Raw genomic sequence first — 21,481 nt, 5'->3', positions numbered from 1 at the left:
TTGTCAAAAATGTACCATTTTTCCGCGCTTTAAACGGCCATATTTTAGCGGGTAAACAGTGTTGGAAGGTAAAATTTCATTTTTTTTAGTTATAGTATATACTACCAGTATACAAAATTTAAGAAAAATTGAAGAGGTCGGGTTGAAAATCGACTTTTTTTGTTGATTTGATATGGAATTCACCATATATATTAAAAACGCCAATTTTAACATAACCATAGTTATTTAAGCAAAAGGTAATAAAATTGAATCTCAAACTTTGTGAAGGTTTTTGACTCAACAATTTTTATCTAGTGGTCGTTTTTAGGTCTCACATCATTACAGAAAAACCGTTACAAAGAATGTATTTTACAGAGAAACTTTTGTAGAGAATCCACTTCTAGAGAAAACAATTCTAGAGAATGTCGTTTATAGAGAATGATTTTATATGAATGAGTTTACAGAGAATGATTTTATAGAGAATGTATTTTATAGAGAATTATTTTATAAAGAATTTTGTTTTAATAAGAATTTTATTTGAAGTATATGATTATTTTATAAAAAATGTTATATCTATATAATATATAACATTTTTGTATAAATTTGTGTAATTACTACTTAGGTTCTGCATAATCATAGGGGAAAAGAAATTAAAGTATTTGAAATAATATTAATATTAGAATTACCTTATATCGAACGTCAAGTAGGAAGATCGCCTGTCGTTCCCGTGAGCCTGATTGACTTGGTCATACCAAATGAGAGTGGTCATCATGATCACCGATCATCATATTTTTAACCATCAAAAATTTACAATTTTATCAACATGCGATAAATGGTATGCATATGGCACATTCAAGACATGTCTTTCTCTTTTCCAGCAATTATAAACCATCCACGGGATGAAACATAACACCATTATCCCCGCTATTTATGTTATGATGACATCACTCACCAACAAGATTACGTTAATACTTTCAATCAAATAAAAAAATTTAAAATTTTTTTAAAATCCTAAATTCATTGATCGACTATGAATTAGCAGCGTTATCTGCTTTCAAACAGTCGTTTCCACTGACTGCAATGCGCGGGTGCTTGTTTCATATATCGCCATCATATGGCGCACTGTTCAAAAAAATCCGCTAATTTGCAAAGCATACAAAACACTAACAAATTTTGCTATGTACATAAAAATGTTAATGTCACTGGCAATGTACCAGTAAAGGACGTAATTCATGGATTCGAAGAATTATTAGGGATATTCTCGCCCCCTTGATAGAATACTTTGAAGAGAAGAGACGTGGATTGGAAAAATGAGAGCGATAGAAAAGAGGTCGCCAATATTTAGCATTTCTATATGGAATTGCTACGAATCGACACAATCTCGTGAACCGAATACCAATAATTCAGTAGAGAGGACCCCCAATATAAGGGGGTCATTTTACTGGTAGTGAGTTTGATGTGGTATGTGATATAATACAAGAATTAGGCATTTTACAAGGTTATAATTCAAATATTTTAAGAGATGTCATAAATTTCAGAAGTAAAAGCTGCGGTAATAGCCAAAAAGCAATAACCTTCATAAAAATCAGATTTTGGCCTCAAGTTTTTGGAATGGGCTTTGACCACCTTGAACATTAAGAGAGTCTAACTAGTTATATTTCTTTTTCAGGAAGAAATTGGTCGGTTTGGGGGTAATATTCATACAAAGAAAAAAATTGATTAAATATCTCGGCAACCAAAAAATTGGTAAGCTTGAATTGATTGAAATATTAGGAAGGATAATATCGAATATAAATTAGAACAAGATTGCCATGGAGAGAGAAACATTAATGATAGAATTTTAAAATATAATTTAATATTATATAGATTCATTTTTTACTATTATATTTAAAATAAAGTTAATATTGTCTTAAAAAAAATTTATTTGAATTTGACCATATTTGACAGGCCAAATGCACAACCCTGAATTATATATTGGCAATGCCTCTATTAGAAGCAGGCATTGCTTTCCTTGCAATTTTTCTTAAAAGATTTTCAAATATAATACTAATCTCTCATTTTATGCCATCGAAAAGGCAGAAATGCCAGAAAAAAAAATAAATACGCAGGCCAAGCACATTTTCTATATCAATAGTCACTAACGCCTTCGGAGTCTCAATTTTATCAAATTCATGGGCAAAAAGAGGAGACTCGTTATAGGTGACCCCAACGAAGGATTCTAACTTCATCAGCAGATTTCTCTCGAATACCGATCCAATAAGAATTTCCATAGAGTGTTATGTTACTTTTTTAAAAATGTTATATAATTTTTATTTTCTTCTTTAATATAAGTTATAGTATATATTTTTTTAAATTATGCGATTATTTGAAATTAAAAAAAAAAAATTTATAACCGTTAAAAAAAAGATTATCAGTATTTATTATTTATATTATATTTGTGATCTGCATCGAGCCTAATTTCCCAAGCCCAGCCCTGCCCGATTTTTTTTAAAAAAATTTATCCAGCCCGGCATGATTTCGAACGAATTATTTTTTATTTGTCTCGAAAAACCCGACCCGAAATAAAAATAAAAATAATTTGTCCGCCAGGGCCGGCCCGAATTTATTAAAATAGAAAAATAATATTTTTTTTTATTGTAAAAAGCAAGAATTTAAAATTATATCAATTTATGACAAAATGTAATATATTTAAAAATTTAAGGCCGGCCCGGCCCAAATTTTTTTTTTTAAATTAAACCCGACCTGGCTCGAAATCTGTTCTGGCTGGGCCGTGATTAGCAGATCTTTATTATATTACGTTAAAAAAATTATTACTAAAAATAAAAATTTTACTATGTTAAAAAAACTATTTATACTAATAAAAAAAATTACCATATTTTAAAGAACACTATTTTTACTACGTTTTATAAGAATTTGTTTTGATAATAGATCGATTTATTTAATTTTTAATATATAACTATATTCCAATCATAAACTCTTCTTCTCCGTTTAATGGCGATTTTCAGGCTTACTCAGGTTGTCCAGTTTTCCCTCTGATTTTCTTTTCCATTTTTGACGGTCCTGAGCATCAATATTTGTAAGATTCATTTTTCTCATATCCGCCGCTATCACCTTTTTCCACGTCATATTGGGCCTTCTTCTAGGTCTTGATCCTCCTACTTCCATCAAGGTGCATCTCTTTACCCAGTTATCTCTCGTCTTACGTTCCACATGCCCAAACCATCAGTTTATTTCTTCGCAATAACACTGCAATTTTTTATAACCAATTTTGCTCGCATTTCCTTGCTAGGTTTTCTCTTTTTCAGGGATACCCCATACATCCATCTAATCATCATCATCTCTGTTCTTTCTAATTTGGCTGCGTGGATCGTTTTCATTGCCCATGTTTTGCCGCCATAAACTAAACAACTCCTCATTCTATAAAAACGTAATTGGGACTACAAGTTCCCAACACGAATAATTATATTTTTGAATAGTAATTTGATTTTTTTTGTTTTAAAAAAATTCCCTGGGTTCTGATATAAGGGCTATTATTTACCACCTATATTTTTTAAAAATTTAAGGTTCCGCTTGTCATAAGTCCAAGGGAAGAGATACCGATTGGTAAAAAAACATAATTTGTTAATTAAGAATAGTTTTTTTTTCTCGGCTATATCAACCTGATTAGAATTTAAATTTTTTTGGAAATGAAGAGACTTATGTTAAGTCGCAAACTAAGGATTTATACCTAAAGACCAAGGTACAGAGTTTAAATCATCTGGCATTATGACATTATCTTATGATAAATTAACAGCCTCCAGGATGTTTGGTATTCGGACCCTCGTAAGAGAACTGCTAATAACTGAATTAATCGCTGCATGCTTTGCATGTTTGCCTTAAATGTATATATAAAATTAAGATCATGTCTCCCTTTGGAATTAACCTATATTTTGCATTTTTTGCATGTATGTGGTTTAACGATGTTATGTCCAATTCTACAGCCTATGAAAACTCTTAATTGTTCACCTGACAAGAGGTTTCCTACTTATAATAGTAAATATACTCCAAAGGGGGGTTTTCTTTCTAATAAAAAATTTAACATTAACAATAACGAACTTCATTGTAAATTTTAATTAATTATTTATTAATGCATAAAAAAATTTACGAAATACATGGAATGCACTAATTAACTATCTCAATTAATTAAATTATTTTTTATTTGTATAGAAACTGATGATGAGTTTCTACATTTCAAGTATCGGAAATGTTTATTTATTAATTAATTTAATAAATTAATTTATGTTTACTATGAAGTTCTTAATTTATGAATAATAAATTTCATTGTAATATTTTTTAATCATATTAAAAACTTTTATAAATAAATTAAATTACTAGTAAAAAAATTTTATTTTTTAAACTTTTATTTAAGACACTTATATTAATTCAAATTCTTAACTTTTATATAATACTATAATATTAGTGTATCCAAATTGATTTTTTAAAACTCTTTTAATAAAATTGTTGTAATACACAGGGATTTGACCCTTTGATTCAAGCTTGCAAATCGGGCCTACCCATCGATTTGTCTGGATTACCTAAAACCCCTCAAATTTTGAGCACAGGCAAATTATCCATCCCTTCCTCCCCTCTCACTTTGCAATCTTCAAACACTTTTGCGAATATTAATACCGACGGTAGATCCATAAAGATTGACGAAAATAAAAAGGATTTGAGATCCTTAGAAAAAATTTTGAAAGAACAAATCGCATTGTGTGAACGAAATAGCAAATACTATATGCATTGTGGAGACGTTTCATCAGCCAAGAATTTTGATGCAATGGCTCGGACGAGTAAAAAAGATTTTGAGAAATTGTCCAAGTTAAAAGATATTGGAAATGAAGGAGTCAAATACCGGTTTGATGAGAAAATATTACCTTTAGTCAAGTTAATATATTAAAAAATATTCTTTATTTTTTTAAAATACATTATATCTATTGGGATATAAAATCTGTGGCAGCTTGTAATCTCAATTTTGAATCATTTATTGAAGGCAATTCTTAACTGGAAATGTATTTCAGTATGTAAAGTACCAGCCTTATTAATTTTTGGCATAAACCTTTACCTATTTTTTTAAAATTAACATATTAATATACTTTTCATTTAAGTAAGCTTTATTATCTAATCTATACTACCATAAGTTTGTAGGAATTTTACTTTATTGTAAATTTTATAAATCTGGCATATTAAATGGCTTACTCAAAAAATGTTCCGCTCTTAGTAGAAAATATTTTAGGCATTCATAATATTTGGTTAATTGGACATTTTTATATTATTAAAATACACAGAAGTAATACAGAATTAGGGGATAATGATTTGGAGCTTACAATAATTAAAGGATTCCATTATGATGCTAGTAATCTCATTATTTTATTAATAAATTATTCATTTTCATATTAATAATTAGTCTCTGTTGCCGATATAAAAAATTTTAATATCGAATAGTTTTATCTTATTTTTTAAATGATTATATTTTCTATATTTACTTGAAGCCACACTAATTATTAAAAATTAATTTTTTATTCTATAACTTTATTTTCACATTTTTAAACATCACGTAATCCAAAATCAGAATAATTTTTCCAAAAAAAATACAAATTAGATCATTTCAATTCTCTTAGTAAAAAAATGATTAATATAATAAATCGATATTCCTAAAGTAATTATAATTTCTTAAAATATAACTATTGATTAATTCCGAGAAAATACAAAAAAGTTATTAAAATATATAATAAATTCTTGGAAGAAAGATATCTTTATTGAGATATAAAATCGATAAATTGAAAAATTATATTCTTCAACAAAATAAATTATAAAAATCGATTTTTTTTCAACAAAAAACAAAGAAATAATTTCCGAAAATCAAATTATATTCTTTAACAAAATAAAATATAAAAATCGATTTTTTTTCAACAAAAAAAGAAATAAATTCCGAAAATTGATTATAATATTCTTCACAAAAAATAAATAAAATATTTTTCATCTCTCCTATTAAATATAGTCTCATATATTTCGAATTTGGTCCTTATGTCTTTTCCATCGACCTTTGGCTATGTCCACGTTGTATATGAATTTTCCATATCGAGCTACTATCGTTCCCTTAATCCATTTCGCCTTATCATTTTATGTTTTAGTTCATACTGGTTGTCCCATCGTAAGATTGACCTCTCTGTTCTGAGTGAGTACCATCTTGTCTGCTTGCTTGTGTCTCCTTAATCATTTCCAGATTGGTTCGAGCATTCCATCCAAACGTCATTTGTGCTAGTGTCTGTCCCTTTGTTGCATGCTGGTTTCTGTAGGCTAATAAAAATTCATTTAATATATCATACTTGTTTATAGCTGTATTTTTCTCCATGGCTGTTTTACCGTTCTTACTAGTGAAGGTCAACGGTCCGGTCCTATCGATCTTAGACCGGAATCGAACCGGACCGATCTTTTTTGAGAACCGTGGTCTGGACCGCTCTCTTTATTTTTTACGGTCTAGACCGGTCTTTTATTATTGTTTAAGTTTGCTTTACTATTCAATTAATATAATTTTTTTGTATATTTTATTTTATGATATTTTTCTAGAGGTGTTATTTTAGATTTTGTTAATTTTTATTTTACAATATGAAAACCATAAGTTTATCCAAGAAACATTTTACTTATAGTCCCAATAAAAAACATAGAGTATGTGTTAACTGCAGTACCAAATTTAATGTATCGTCAGCAACTAGTAACAAAATAATTGTTTATAATTTTTTAAGCAATAAATTAATCAAAATAAGCAGTAATATTATTAAAATATTGGTTATTATATAGTTCTATTTTTTCTTAACAAACTGTATAATTTATTGTAAAAATTACTTAACCTTATTCTTAATAAAATAATTAGGTACCTTAAGCAGACACCTGATAAAACATAAAATATATACTTATAATGATGAAAATGAAAATATCTCCAAAAACACAATCTACTCTTAATTTTAATATGCCCTCCACAAGCACAAAATCATTTTCTTCAATACCATTAGATAAATTTTATTGTTTATATAATACTCTTATATTTAATAAAATGATAAAACAAATCAAATTAGGTTAAAAAAAATATTATTAAATAAAAAGTCCCCTATTTAGGACCACGGTCTGGATCGATCTTTTTTAAGGACCGTGATCCGGTCCGGTCCAACGGTAAGACCGGAACGTGACCTTCACTAGTTCTTTCCACCTGTTCCTCTTCTCCGTTTAAGCCTGGGTGGATGGAGGGGTTAATATGTGTTTTATCAGTGTTCCTTACAATATTCTTTAAATTGATAGCTAGTAAATTGTCTTTCAAGAAAGAAAGAAAGACCGTTGTCCGGTACTATAAAAGACTATAATTTATGTAATAAAAATAAGTATTTATAGCAATATTTATTTTATTGCATTTTAATAATAAAATCATTTCTATACTATTATTCCCAAGTCTAGAGCGACGATCAGAAAGTATAAGTTTCGCCTAACTAAATATCAATACTAGAACTTGAGGGCAAAGCAGTATTTAATACACATATTTTTAATATAAGAAAAAATATCAAAAATTGAGTATTTTTAGATTTAAACAACGCGTTTAGAGGATTTTCTATTAGAGATCTGGGCCGGGCCGGGTTCGGGCCTACTTTAAAAAAAAAATTAGGGTTCGGGTTGGGCCTAATATTTTTTAAAAAAATTCGGGCCGGGTCGGGCCGGGCCTTAAAAAAATTTTTAATATTGGCACTAATATTTTTTGTAAAATAAAAATATTTAATTTTATTTGAAGAAGCTAGACGCCATATGATGGCATGTATCTTTTATTCTTGGTATAAATATATAATTAAACTTTTTTTTAAGAAACAAGGCGGCAACATTTTTTATTTGTAAAATATAAATATTTAATTTTATTTATTTAGAAAGTAGACGCCATATGTCATATATATTTTATTATGGGTAAAATAATTTAAATGTTTTTTTATAAAACTTAAATTTTAAATATAAAAATGAATTTAATTTTTTAAAAAAACAAATACAAAATGGAACATATATTTGTATGCCCCATTTAGGTAAAAGCAATATATGGGAAAATTTTGAAGACATATTTGATGATAAAAACAAAAAACTTGATTACGTCCAATGTAAAAAATGTAATAGTATATTACAATATAAAAGCACATCTGGAAATTCTCATTTAAGACGTCACAAGTGCGTTAAGAATGACGATTCCTCTATTCCTAAAATAACTAGGTATATTCAAAAGAAAATAGATCTAAATTCTTCCTTAACTATTAAAAAGAAACTATGTGATACCTTGATCTATTATTGCGCCAAGGACATGCGTGCCTTTGATTCGATAACTGGAGATGGCTTTATAAAAATGGCTCAAAATTTTATTCAAATTGGCTCCATTTACGGTAATATTGACTGTAGCGAAATTATTCCCCATCCAACTACTTTATCGAGAAATGCTATAGTTATGACGGATCAAATTAGAACAAATTTGGTTAATAAAATAAATGTTCAATTATTTGATAAAAAATGCTCTGCTACAACAGACATGTGGACAGATTCTTTTAAAAAGTTTTCCTATTTAACTGTTTCAATTCATTATATCGAAGGTGAAACCTCATATAAACATGTTTTATTTACGAATAAGTTTAAAGAAGCGAAAAAACCGCCGCGAACATACATAAGGAAATGCTACAAAATTTTGCTGCAATTGGAATAATTCCCGATCAAGTGAAAAATATAATATTTATATCTGATCAAGGAGCTAATATAATTAAAGCCCTAGAAAAATACACCAGATTAAATTGCAGCGCACATTTATTAAATACTGTTCATCGAAATACCTTTAAGGAACAATCTTTGAAAATTATCGCTCCTAATATATATCAAACCCTTATTTCTGCTAAAAAATTAACCATGTATTTTAAACAAACCGGCATGAATCAATATTTAAACAAAACATTACAACAAGATATCGAAACTAGATGGAATTCAAAATTAAATATGTTGAAATCTATTTATAACCAATATGATGACATCGTAAATTTTTATCATCCAAGGGAGATATTAATAAAATGGAAAACTTGGAGAAATCTATTTTGAAAAATTTGATTGATATTTTATATCCTTTTGATAAAGCTACTAAAGAACTAGAAGGAGATATTAATCCTACTTTACATAAAGTACTGCTATGCTTTAATAATATTCTTCACGAGGATTTAAATGATTCATTTTATCAAAACAATGAAATAAAAGAAATAAAAACCAATTTAAAAAATTTTTTATTATCTAAATTTAAAATCAATATTTTGCATAAAATAGCGACATTTTTATGCCCCAAATATAGAAAATTAAGAATGTTATCATCAATGGAAATATTAGAAGTAGAGAATTCAGTCAAAAATATAATTAATTCTGAAGAATATTGTCCTTCAATTGATATTATAGATTTGGATATTCAAGGCGTTTCTCAAATTGTGGAATCGCCTACAAGATCTAAAGGTACATTTAAAATTGTTCTATTTATATTATTTTTATATATCAGGCAATGAATATGAAAGATGGGAGGACAATGAGGAAGAATATGAAAAAAAAGAAACAGATGAGCTTGAAATTTATAAGAATTTAAATATAAAAGAGAATAATGAAAATATAGATCCAGAAAAAGATATATTAAAATGGTGGAATAAAAATGAAATTAGATTACCAAAGATGACAAAATTGGCTAGAAAAATTCTAGCAATTCCTGCAACGTCCACAACTTCAGAGAGAACTTTTTCAAAGACTGGAAGGTTATTAGACGAAAGAAGAAATAGACTGTCACCAGAAAATGTTGATGCTTTGATATTTTTAAATGATAATTATAAATATGAATCTAATATATAGTTGTGTAATTTAACATTATAATTATTGTTTGGTTTATAGGTATTTTTGATAGTATTTTAAATAAATAATTAAATACTAAATAAATTTTCTGTTTACTAAGATATTTTTTGCAAAAACAAAATCTTAAATATAAAAAATAAACTAAAAGCTAAAAAAAATATAATTATTACTTTAGGATGAATTAAAAAAAAATCGGGTTCGGGCCGGGCCGGCAAAAATATCGGGTTCGGGCCGGCAAAAGTTTCCAAAAAAAATTCGTGTTCGGGACGGGCCGGGAAAAATTTTTTAAAAAAAATTTCGGGCCGGGTCGGGCCTAAAAAATTAGGCCCGTGCAGATCACTAATTTGAACACATAACAGAAGGTAAAAACTTATTTATATTTATAAATTGATCTGATATTAATATTTTTAGAGCTAATTTAGGAATCACAGGTCATTGGCTAGACCCTAAGACTTTAAAAAAGAAGATCTGTAGCATTAGTCCTCAAAAGAATAATAGGACGCCAGACATACGATGTACTTGCAAATAAAATTTGTGATTTATCCCAATTTTAAACTAAACGGTATATCAATTCCGATGATGCTAAAGACGTGATAGGCTATGGTAAAGTTGAATAGTCTCATACCATACAAAGATCCTAGTTACAACCATAAAAACGACTTTCACTGATAATTTTTTTTGAAATAAAGGATACTAATATAATAGAAAATAGTGATCTGCACGGGCCTAATTTTTTAGGCCCGACCCGGCCCGAAATTTTTTTTAAAAAATTTTTCCCGGCCCGTCCCGAACACGAATTTTTTTTGGAAACTTTTGCCGGCCCGAACCCGATATTTTTGCCGGCCCGGCCCGAACCCGATTTTTTTTTAATTCATCCTAAAGTAATAATTATATTTTTTTTAGCTTTTAGTTTATTTTTTATATTTAAGATTTTGTTTTTGCAAAAAATATCTTAGTAAACAGAAAATTTATTTAGTATTTAATTATTTATTTAAAATACTATCAAAAATACCTATAAACCAAACAATAATTATAATGTTAAATTACACAACTATATATTAGATTCATATTTATAATTATCATTTAAAAATATCAAAGCATCAACATTTTCTGGTGACAGTCTATTTCTTCTTTCGTCTAATAACCTTCCAGTCTTTGAAAAAGTTCTCTCTGAAGTTGTGGACGTTGCAGGAATTGCTAGAATTTTTCTAGCCAATTTTGTCATCTTTGGTAATCTAATTTCATTTTTATTCCACCATTTTAATATATCTTTTTCTGGATCTATATTTTCATTATTCTCTTTTATATTTAAATTCTTATAAATTTCAAGCTCATCTGTTTCTTTTTTTTCATATTCTTCCTCATTGTCCTCCCATCTTTCATATTCATTGCCTGATATATAAAAATAATATAAATAGAACAATTTTAAATGTACCTTTAGATCTTGTAGGCGATTCCACAATTTGAGAAACGCCTTGAATATCCAAATCTATAATATCAATTGAAGGACAATATTCTTCAGAATTAATTATATTTTTGACTGAATTCTCTACTTCTAATATTTCCATTGATGATAACATTCTTAATTTTCTATATTTGGGGCATAAAAATGTCGCTATTTTATGCAAAATATTGATTTTAAATTTAGATAATAAAAAATTTTTTAAATTGGTTTTTATTTCTTTTATTTCATTGTTTTGATAAAATGAATCATTTAAATCCTCGTGAAGAATATTATTAAAGCATAGCAGTACTTTATGTAAAGTAGGATTAATATCTCCTTCTAGTTCTTTAGTAGCTTTATCAAAAGGATATAAAATATCAATCAAATTTTTCAAAATAGATTTCTCCAAGTTTTCCATTTTATTAATATCTCCCTTGGATGATAAAAATTTACGATGTCATCATATTGGTTATAAATAGATTTCAACATATTTAATTTTGAATTCCATCTAGTTTCGATATCTTGTTGTAATGTTTTGTCTAAATATTGATTCATGCCGGTTTGTTTAAAATACATGGTTAATTTTTTAACAGAAATAAGGGTTTGATATATATTAGGAGCGATAATTTTCAAAGATTGTTCCTTAAAGGTATTTCGATGAACAGTATTTAATAAATGTGCGCTGCAATTTAATCTGGTGTATTTTTCTAGGGCTTTAATTATATTAGCTCCTTGATCAGATATAAATATTATATTTTTCACTTGATCGGGAATTATTCCAATTGCAGCAAAATTTTGTAGCATTTCCTTATGTATGTTCGTGGCGGTTTTTTCGCTTCTTTAAACTTATTCGTAAATAAAACATGTTTATATGAGGTTTCACCTTCGATATAATGAATTGAAACAGTTAAATAGGAAAACTTTTTAAAAGAATCTGTCCACATGTCTGTTGTAGCAGAGCATTTTTTATCAAATAATTGAACATTTATTTTATTAACCAAATTTGTTCTAATTTGATCCGTCATAACTATAGCATTTCTCGATAAAGTAGTTGGATGGGGAATAATTTCGCTACAGTCAATATTACCGTAAATGGAGCCAATTTGAATAAAATTTTGAGCCATTTTTATAAAGCCATCTCCAGTTATCGAATCAAAGGCACGCATGTCCTTGGCGCAATAATAGATCAAGGTATCACATAGTTTCTTTTTAATAGTTAAGGAAGAATTTAGATCTATTTTCTTTTGAATATACCTAGTTATTTTAGGAATAGAGGAATCGTCATTCTTAACGCACTTGTGACGTCTTAAATGAGAATTTCCAGATGTGCTTTTATATTGTAATATACTATTACATTTTTTACATTGGACGTAATCAAGTTTTTTGTTTTTATCATCAAATATGTCTTCAAAATTTTCCCATATATTGCTTTTACCTAAATGGGGCATACAAATATATGTTCCATTTTGTATTTGTTTTTTTAAAAAAATTAAATTCATTTTTATATTTAAAATTTAAGTTTTATAAAAAAACATTTAAATTATTTTACCCATAATAAAATATATATGACATATGGCGTCTACTTTCTAAATAAATAAAATTAAATATTTATATTTTACAAATAAAAAATGTTGCCGCCTTGTTTCTTAAAAAAAAGTTTAATTATATATTTATACCAAGAATAAAAGATACATGTCATCATATGGTGTCTAGCTTCTTCAAATAAAATTAAATATTTTTATTTTACAAAAAATATTAGTGCCAATATTAAAAAATTTTTTAAGGCCCGGCCCGAATTTTTTTAAAAAATATTAGGCCCAACCCGAACCCTAATTTTTTTTTTAAAGTAGGCCCGAACCCGGCCCGAAGCCCGTACGGGCCGGGCCTACTTTTGCAGATCTCTAGTTCAAATATTTGCCGTGGTACATATATAGGATATATCTAACAACTCTTCTATTAGAGCATCTTTCATCACTTCAAAGTTATCTGCTATCTTAATCATTAGTGTCTTAAAATTGTTGTATCAGGGGATTTAAAACATCATGATAAATAATTAATTATCACCCAAGGACATTGGCTGAGCTGTATCAATTGACAATTACTTTATCAGTCAGTATCTGAGAAATATTGGCAAGTATTATTAATCAATTTAGCTAGAATTGAATTGGTCTTTTTGGATGTAGTCCCCTATGTTAAAATTTTTATCTCTTTAAAACTGTTGGCATGAACTTTCTTATAAAATAAATATGATTAGAATTTAAAAATGACAATTACCTTTAGTTTTTTATAGCTACTAGATTTATTTGAGGATATATTTTTTTTACATTTTTAACTAATAAATTTGTATCCTCCTTTTGTTTCTACATTAATTTGAAAATATTTTTCAAATTTTGAAATGGAAATGTATTATATTATTGTTATCAAGAACATTTTCTTCCAGGGTACCTTCCAATTCATTAATATTATAATTGTCTGACTAACTTATATCGATTTGGATATCCATTTGCAATAACATTTTAAATAATTTACACCAGATGATTTAGGTTTATGATACGAATTGAAAATATAAATTTCAATTTCAAAATTAAATAATAAATCATAAAAATTATAATTAATTATGATATTATATTAAAATTTTTATGTTTATAGTTATATTCATTATATTTTGAAAAGTAGTTGAGTAGCGCGCTATTTAATTACTTTCAAAAAAAGGAGCGCGCTAAAAAAATTAACAATTGGAAAAAAAGTAGCACGCCATTAGCTATCGCTACCAAAAAAGATAGTGAGCTTGGAAGTTGTTGCCTTTCTTTAATAAGTCATACCGCGATTGTTAAAAATTTTTTATAAATCGATGATAGAAATTCATAAGTCCTAATAGTGACTGCATTTCATTCTGACTCAGGAATTGGAGCACATTTTATCCCTTCTTGTTTCTCTTCTGAGGCATAAGACATTTGCTGGATATGACATGTCTTAGGTTTTTTACTTTTTTTTAAAGAAATTTGCTCTTTTCCGAAGAACCTGTAATTATTAGATCATTTATATAATATGCTACTCCTGTCATTTTCCCCGAATTAGGTCCATGGTCCTTTGGAATATCGCTGACGCCGGAATTATTTCGAATAGCATTCTTTTAAATTTTTTGTTAAATATTTTTTGTATTCTGAATAGAGTATATGCCCAGTGTCATCCATGGATTTGTCGTTATTTTATAGACTATACAAAGTCTGATATTCCATTGGGCTTAACTATTGGTTAGAGGACTGGCCCATTCCGAAAATTTTATGGTTCTATTATTCTTAACCCACAAAATATATATTATTAGTCCCTGCTATTATCGATTCTTACTAATTCTCTGAATTCATTTATCCAGTTCAACGATGATCCATCAGCTTTCACCACAATCACGGGTAGGTATTTTAGTTACTTTTATTTGTATTTTTACGTCCACACTGCCTATGATGGCAATATCGGTACCTTCATACGTCTTTAATTTTATATCCGAATAATGAATCATTTTATCGGAGTTTATTTTATTCCATATCTTTAATGAAATAATTGATACCAATGCTCCTTATCTTAGATCATGTTTATTTTTTTTCCTCTATGTTTAGATTAACTTTGAATTTTTATTTACAAGATTTGATATCCAATATATACGATATATTTTCCTCTTTGCCTCTTTGATCGCAAGATTTAATTAGATGTTTATCACTACCGCTTTGAAGCAAGTTTTTTCGTCTGACTGTAATATTGTTGTAATCTTCCCTTGTCTTATCGTAGAATATTGATACTTTTGTGGTAATAATTGTCGTCATATCAATTATTATGTCGGTAATATTTGTTATCATTATTATTATATTTGTACTGCGGGTTTATTATGTCTTCCATAATTCGAGTTGTCATATTTATTATATCTAGTAAATCTGTTATCTAATCTCGTTTGGTGGGGATAATTGTCACTATAGCCTTCCTGAACTTTGCTATTATTATTACTATTATGTTTTTTATTGTCTTATATAGTTTATTTCACTATTTTCTATTTTGTTTTAATCTCGTTCCTTTCTGGCTTGACAATAAAATATACCTTTTGCTTTTTCCTTTTCGTCTATCAAGTCTATGGTTCAAAGAATCAATATCCTCTATTCCCAAATCTTCTTCTAGTAATAACTTTGTTTTGATCTCATTGCCTTCTAATCCATTATTTATCTGCATTTTTAATTTTCCTCATATTTTTCTTTAAAATTACATTTTAGCGCTAACGCCTTTAGTGAATTTAAAAATTATCGGACGTTTAACGAATTGGAAACTTTCCAAAAGTGCTATTTTTTTTCTCGTTGGCTATTAAAGAATCTAAAATATCGTCATATTTTATTTTATTTATGGACTTATAGCGAATTTTAAAATAACTTTATTTAAGTCATACGTTGCTAATGCCTAAATGAGTGCTGCCCGTTTTTTTCATTATTCGATATATCGTTTAATATGAAGTATGCCTCCAATTTGATACAAAATATTGTAAATGAATCTGTTTTCCTTAATAGGAATCGATGTTGGCATTTTAGATAAAGAATTTAAATATTTTTTTTTTCAATTGTCAGTTTTCCCAGGTTTATTTCTTTGTCGCCAATGTTAAATATTGCTTTTTACACATAAATTCTATAACTTTATTTCCACATTTTTAAACATCACGTAATCCAAAATCAGAATAATTATTTCGTCTTTTAAAATAATTTTTGATCCTCTCAATTCTTAGTAAAAAAATATTAATATAATAAATCGATTTTCCTAAAGTAATTATAATTTCTTATAATATAACTATCGATTAATTCCGAGAAAATATAAAAAAGTCGCTATTAAAATATATAATAAATATCTTTATCGACATAAAATCGATAAATTGAAAAATAATATTCTTCAACAAAATAAAATATGAAAAATAATATTCTTCAACAAAATAAAATATAAAAATTGATATTCTTCCCAAAAAATAAATAAATGAAAAATTCAATATTTATCAGGATAATATTTTTGTTATTTATAGCCGCAAATAAAGAAATCGACACATACGTGAAATACGAATTTCCATTTCCTAATGTAAAATTATAATAATCATAGACTTTAATTTTAAATACCTTTGACACTTTTATTTGCAGACTAGTCCTCAAAGAGATAAAACTGATGTGATTTATGGCACGAATAATCCCGGTAATTTCAAGCATGTTATCATAATTGTCAAGATAATAAACAAAAGTTGTTTAGACATAAAATTTTAATCAAATTATTATTATAGATTATAATTTTTTTTTAAGTTATATATGTTAAATACTCTTTTTATTATTTTTTTTATCAGAATATAATCAAACCTTCAAATTAAATATCGATAGAAAATCTAGAGCTTTAGCAAGGGCTTTCAAAAGACAAAGTTTAAAATTAGAAGTATATATCAAGGGGTAAAAAAATTCATCAAATTTTTTATCCTAAATTCTAAACTAATTTTAAAAATAAATATTTGCATAATCATAAAGTGGATTAATGCGATTCATTAATGGAGATAGATTATTGGGCATAGTTAACGTGAAGTTGTTTCCTTTTGAAAACGAAACTTGTACGATTCACGAATGTGCTAGCTTGATGAACAATAGAAAAGAAGCGGGTGGCAAACTTGAAATTATGCTTAAAATTAGAGATCCCCTTCACAGAAAGGATATCGAAGAAACCAAGCATGATTGGCTCTACATATTATAAATATTTAAAAACTTTTTATAGATTATATACATAATGAAGAAGCGATGTATTATATAAATATTAATCACGGGAAAGATTCCGGATATATAATGATTTATTATATCGAGTCATTTTTATTCGACCAATCTTTAAATAATATACTTGCAATAGTTTGATTATACTATCTAGAGCCTGCAATAAATTATTATGTTATTTATGCTATAGATTGATTCTAATGCCTGCAATAAATTATTATGTTATTTATGCTATAGATTGATTCTAATTTATTATAATACTTTTTAAATATCGATCGTTAAAGAGAAGATTGAATATAATTAAAATTATTTTTTGTGACTTCAATTTTTGTGGTAGATAAATATTATTCTTTCTAGTATAAATTTTTTATTCTTTAAACTATAAAATAAGAACCAGAGTGATATGATGAAAACAATGATTTTATATATTATTGTCGCACCACCTCTAGTTGTATAATATACCAACTAGATGTGGTGATAATAGTTGTTTGTAATAATATCAAAATATACTCATATTAAAAATTTAAATCAAAACTGTTTTTTAAGAAGAAAAAAATAGCTTTCAAAACACATAAAAGAGAGAAGATTAGATATCTAATTTATTACATCCATTGTAAGATGATTAATAAGATGTTTAAATATAAATAATTTTGAATAAATAGATGGCGTTAAATATTTGAATGTAAATTGTTGCTAATATATTATTAAAAGCATGTATTAGTAAAATTTATTAAAATATTAACTTAATATATTATATAACTGTCATATACGTCTGTAAAGGTGGTATTTTACCTAATATTTTATAACCACATATAATAGAGGATTATAAACTATAAATCTACCTACTTTTTAAAAAGAAATGTCTTATACTTATCTGGACCTTAATAATATTTTTAGGAAGAGGCATGGTAATAAAATTAAAAAATAAATAATATAGTTGATTAGTAATTTTAAACTCGGCTAATTACAATATTTAATTTGTTAATTTTCAATTAATCAATGATTATATTTATTTAATTATATTTATATTATAATTTAAATAATAAAAGTCAATTAGGCTTCAACTGAATGCTAAATTAATATTTAGTGAGTGATATTGATATTTTATTTTTAATACAGAACTTGATTGCAAGCTAACATAGTGAAAATATAATGTATATGTATTAATCTAATCTAGTAATTAAAATAGTATTCATTTAATAAAAATTTAGTCTTATTAATTTTTAAATAATCAAATAGTCTTATTAATTTTTAAATAATAATATTAAATCGATATATTACTTAATAGACAGGGAGCAAAAAATTTATTTTTACTTCAAGGGGATATTAAGGAGCCATTAAAAAAAAATTTTTTGTTTCAGGGGCTATTCAAATTTTTTAGGGGGCTCGAGCCCTGTGCGCTCCCTCCTAGTGACGCCATTGAGTAATATCAAAGGAGAAAACCGTTTAAATGTAGCTCTATTAAATATTTATAATAAGATTATTCTAGATAAAAATTTGATTCTAGATGAATTAGCCAAATCTCATAGAAGAGTAGAGCCGTCTTTATAAATTTAAATCACAAAATTGCGATATTATTATAATATGTTCTAAGTAAAATTTTTATACGCAAAACTTAATTAAAATAAATTCTTAGTCATAATCTTTATATATTTTTTTATATTATACTATTTTTAATAAAAGTATTCCATTTGCAATAAGAATTATTTATATTTTGATAATACAGTCAAAACCGTTTAATTGCATATCGCTTAAGTGCAAACACTTTTAAATGCGAAAAAACCCCGCGATTTTGATAAAAATTACTATGACATAATGTTAAATTACATTTATAATTGCGAATTGGTTAATGGCAAAATATCGGTTAATTGCGAAATTTTTCAGGTCCCATTTATATGACAATAACGTTAATTTAATCGGATAAGTGAAAAAAAAAAAAAATTATCAAAAAATTTTTTTTACAAGAACTGCACCTTTAGCTTTTTTTAATACAAAAATGATAATTTTATTATATATTATAATCATGTTTAAATTATTTTTAGAGTAAAACATCATTCCATACATCGACAATTTATAGATTGGAAGCTAATAAACCAACTATATCCTCGCAATTTCTAAAGAATAAGCCGCCTGCAACTAAAAGAGTTCGAATGAGTTGTTACCCAAAGACAGAAGCAGCTTTATTAGTTTGGGCTTGCTCAAATGCGAAGTAAAAATTGCAGTTTAAATGGGCCAGTGATGTTAGAAAAAGTTATGTTTTTTAGCCAAACATTCAATGAAGATAATTATATATATAATATGATTATATATTATAGGCATTCCTACTAGCAGCTGGTTGCGGAGATTTAGGAAAAGACGAATATAAATTTTCATAATGTTTGCAATGAAAAAGGGAGTGCATATATTATTAATGCAAATAATGGAACAGAAATATACTTCCATCTCTGATTAAAGATTATCAGAGGTGTAATATTGGGACCAAGATTCACTAAAAAATCTAGAAAATATAGTAGATAAAGAATTATTTACACTAGAGTCTATCCAAAACTCTTATCACAAAATATTTTTATTAAATCTTACATTATTTTATATTTGTGATGCATGTATGTATAATAAAATAAGTTCAAATAATATATTATATTAATAAAGCATTAATAAACTTTCATTCTTAGATATAAGTTCATTTTAAAAAGATTAGATAATATAGAAGTTAATTAAAGTTCTGAAATGGCGAAGTAAATCTATAGATCTTATAATTTAATCTAAAAAAACAAGATATTTATGGATATACCTTTTTTGTATAGTCAAAGATTTCAAATAAAATATGTGAATTAAAATATGACACTTTTAATAAACTTAAATTTTCAAGCCTAACCTGTTTTTTATTTATTTTTTAATTACTTATCATTTAAAATTAAGTTATGTAAATTAAAATAAGCACCATCTCGTCAATTTATAAATTTGTAAAAATACTTAGTTTAAAGATTTTTATTTTTCTGGATTGCTCTATGATAAAAATTGTAAATATCATTATTGGTTATATTATTAAAAACTTTTTAAATAAAAATTGCAAATTAAAAAACCAGCAAAAAAATGTTTTGCTTTACTAAAATAAATGTAATTTTAAGTTTGGGACAGAACAATTAGAATTGAAATAAATGTGATATTGTTGAGTTTAAAAAAAATTAGGGCAGGCTGGTTTTTTCAATAAGATAAAATTCAAAATTTATTACAAACCTGTCTTTATTTTATTGGCATATATATATACGATTAATTTATATAAATTTGTTATATTTTTCTAATTCAATTTTTTATGAATTTGAATTGCTTGTAGAAGTGACATTTATAAGCATAGGTTTGCAAGAAAAATTATTACGCGGGCAATTAAAACATATGCCAATGACATATAATAATACCTAGACTGACGATTCATTCATTAAGATGCATTTTTAAGCGTCGTTAAAAGCAAATCAGCTGGACCCGCCATTTTGGTAACCTTTATAATAATTATTTTCATGTTAAAAACTAATATTAAATTGATAACTTACTTTCTTATTATCTCGATGAACAGGCAATTCTTTAATAAAGTTTGCATCAGATATAATATAAAATTAGGCTCTCGTTTAAAATTTTAATATTTATTACAGTAACCAAGATGGCGTCTCTAGCTGATTTGTATTGATGTACACTTTTAATGAATGAATCGTCAGTCTAGGTATTATTATATGTCATTGACATATGCTACTTATTAAATATATTTTAAAAAATGATTTTTTTATTCATTTTATAATTATTTAAATTTAAATATATAGTTTGTACATTAATTAAAAAAATGTATTTATTACAAAGTTTGATAGTTTATATGCTTAAAATATATATAGATGATAAATATTTGCATAAAAAACACAAACTGATTTTTAATAAATAAATTATTGATTTTTAATCGTATAATTGCGAAATATCGGATAATCAAAATTTTTAACTATTTTGGTCACAAGCTTTCGCAATTAAACGGTTTTGACTATAGTCATTTGTCAATTATATTTTTTTAACATCGTTATTTGCAACAAGAATAACTTATATTTTATAATAATTATATTTCTTTAATATCATTATTTGCAACAAGAATTACTTATATTTTATTGTAATTAATAATATTATTTTTTTAAAGTACAGTTGTCTATAATATATTTTAAATATAATAATCTGTATAAATTCTACATTTTGTAATTTTTTTATTGTATCATTAAAATAAATAAATAGTTAGATAAAGGGATGTTATTTATACTAAAGTATTTTAATAAGAAATTCTCTGTAAAATTTTGCTATATGCTATAAAATAGTTATTTTTAACATAGAATAAGGCATATTGAGG

General features: G+C 26.3%; 1 protein-coding gene across 4 annotated transcripts in view; it reads left to right on the top strand.

Moving 5' to 3' along the window:
• Positions 1–17,261, top strand: part of LOC135928975 (coiled-coil and C2 domain-containing protein 1-like) — a 57,211-nt gene extending 39,950 nt beyond the window's left edge. Inside the window, exons 10-16 of one of the 4 annotated variants that reach the window (XM_065465443.1) lie at positions 4,493–4,902; positions 5,304–5,371; positions 16,389–16,441; positions 16,501–16,552; positions 16,698–16,797; positions 16,873–17,067; positions 17,114–17,261. In XM_065465443.1, coding sequence (XP_065321515.1) covers positions 4,493–4,902; positions 5,304–5,371; positions 16,389–16,441; positions 16,501–16,552; positions 16,698–16,797; positions 16,873–17,067; positions 17,114–17,126 — 891 coding nt within the window. In that variant the 3' untranslated portion in view covers positions 17,127–17,261. Of the gene's footprint in view, positions 1–4,492; positions 4,903–5,303; positions 5,372–16,388; positions 16,442–16,500; positions 16,553–16,697; positions 16,798–16,872 lie in introns of all 4 variants that reach the window. The other 3 variants (XM_065465444.1, XM_065465442.1, XM_065465445.1) reach the window with 3 other exon arrangements.
• Positions 17,262–21,481: the final 4,220 nt, after the last annotated feature.

The sequence above is a fragment of the Gordionus sp. m RMFG-2023 genome, chromosome 4 (genome assembly GCF_954871325.1).
Source record: "Gordionus sp. m RMFG-2023 chromosome 4, tfGorSpeb1-WG-v2, whole genome shotgun sequence".
Taxonomy (NCBI): Eukaryota; Metazoa; Nematomorpha; class Gordioida; order Chordodea; family Parachordodidae; genus Gordionus; species Gordionus sp. m RMFG-2023.
The sequence above is the reverse complement of the archived record's forward strand: the minus strand, read 5'-3'. Positions and strand labels throughout refer to the sequence as shown.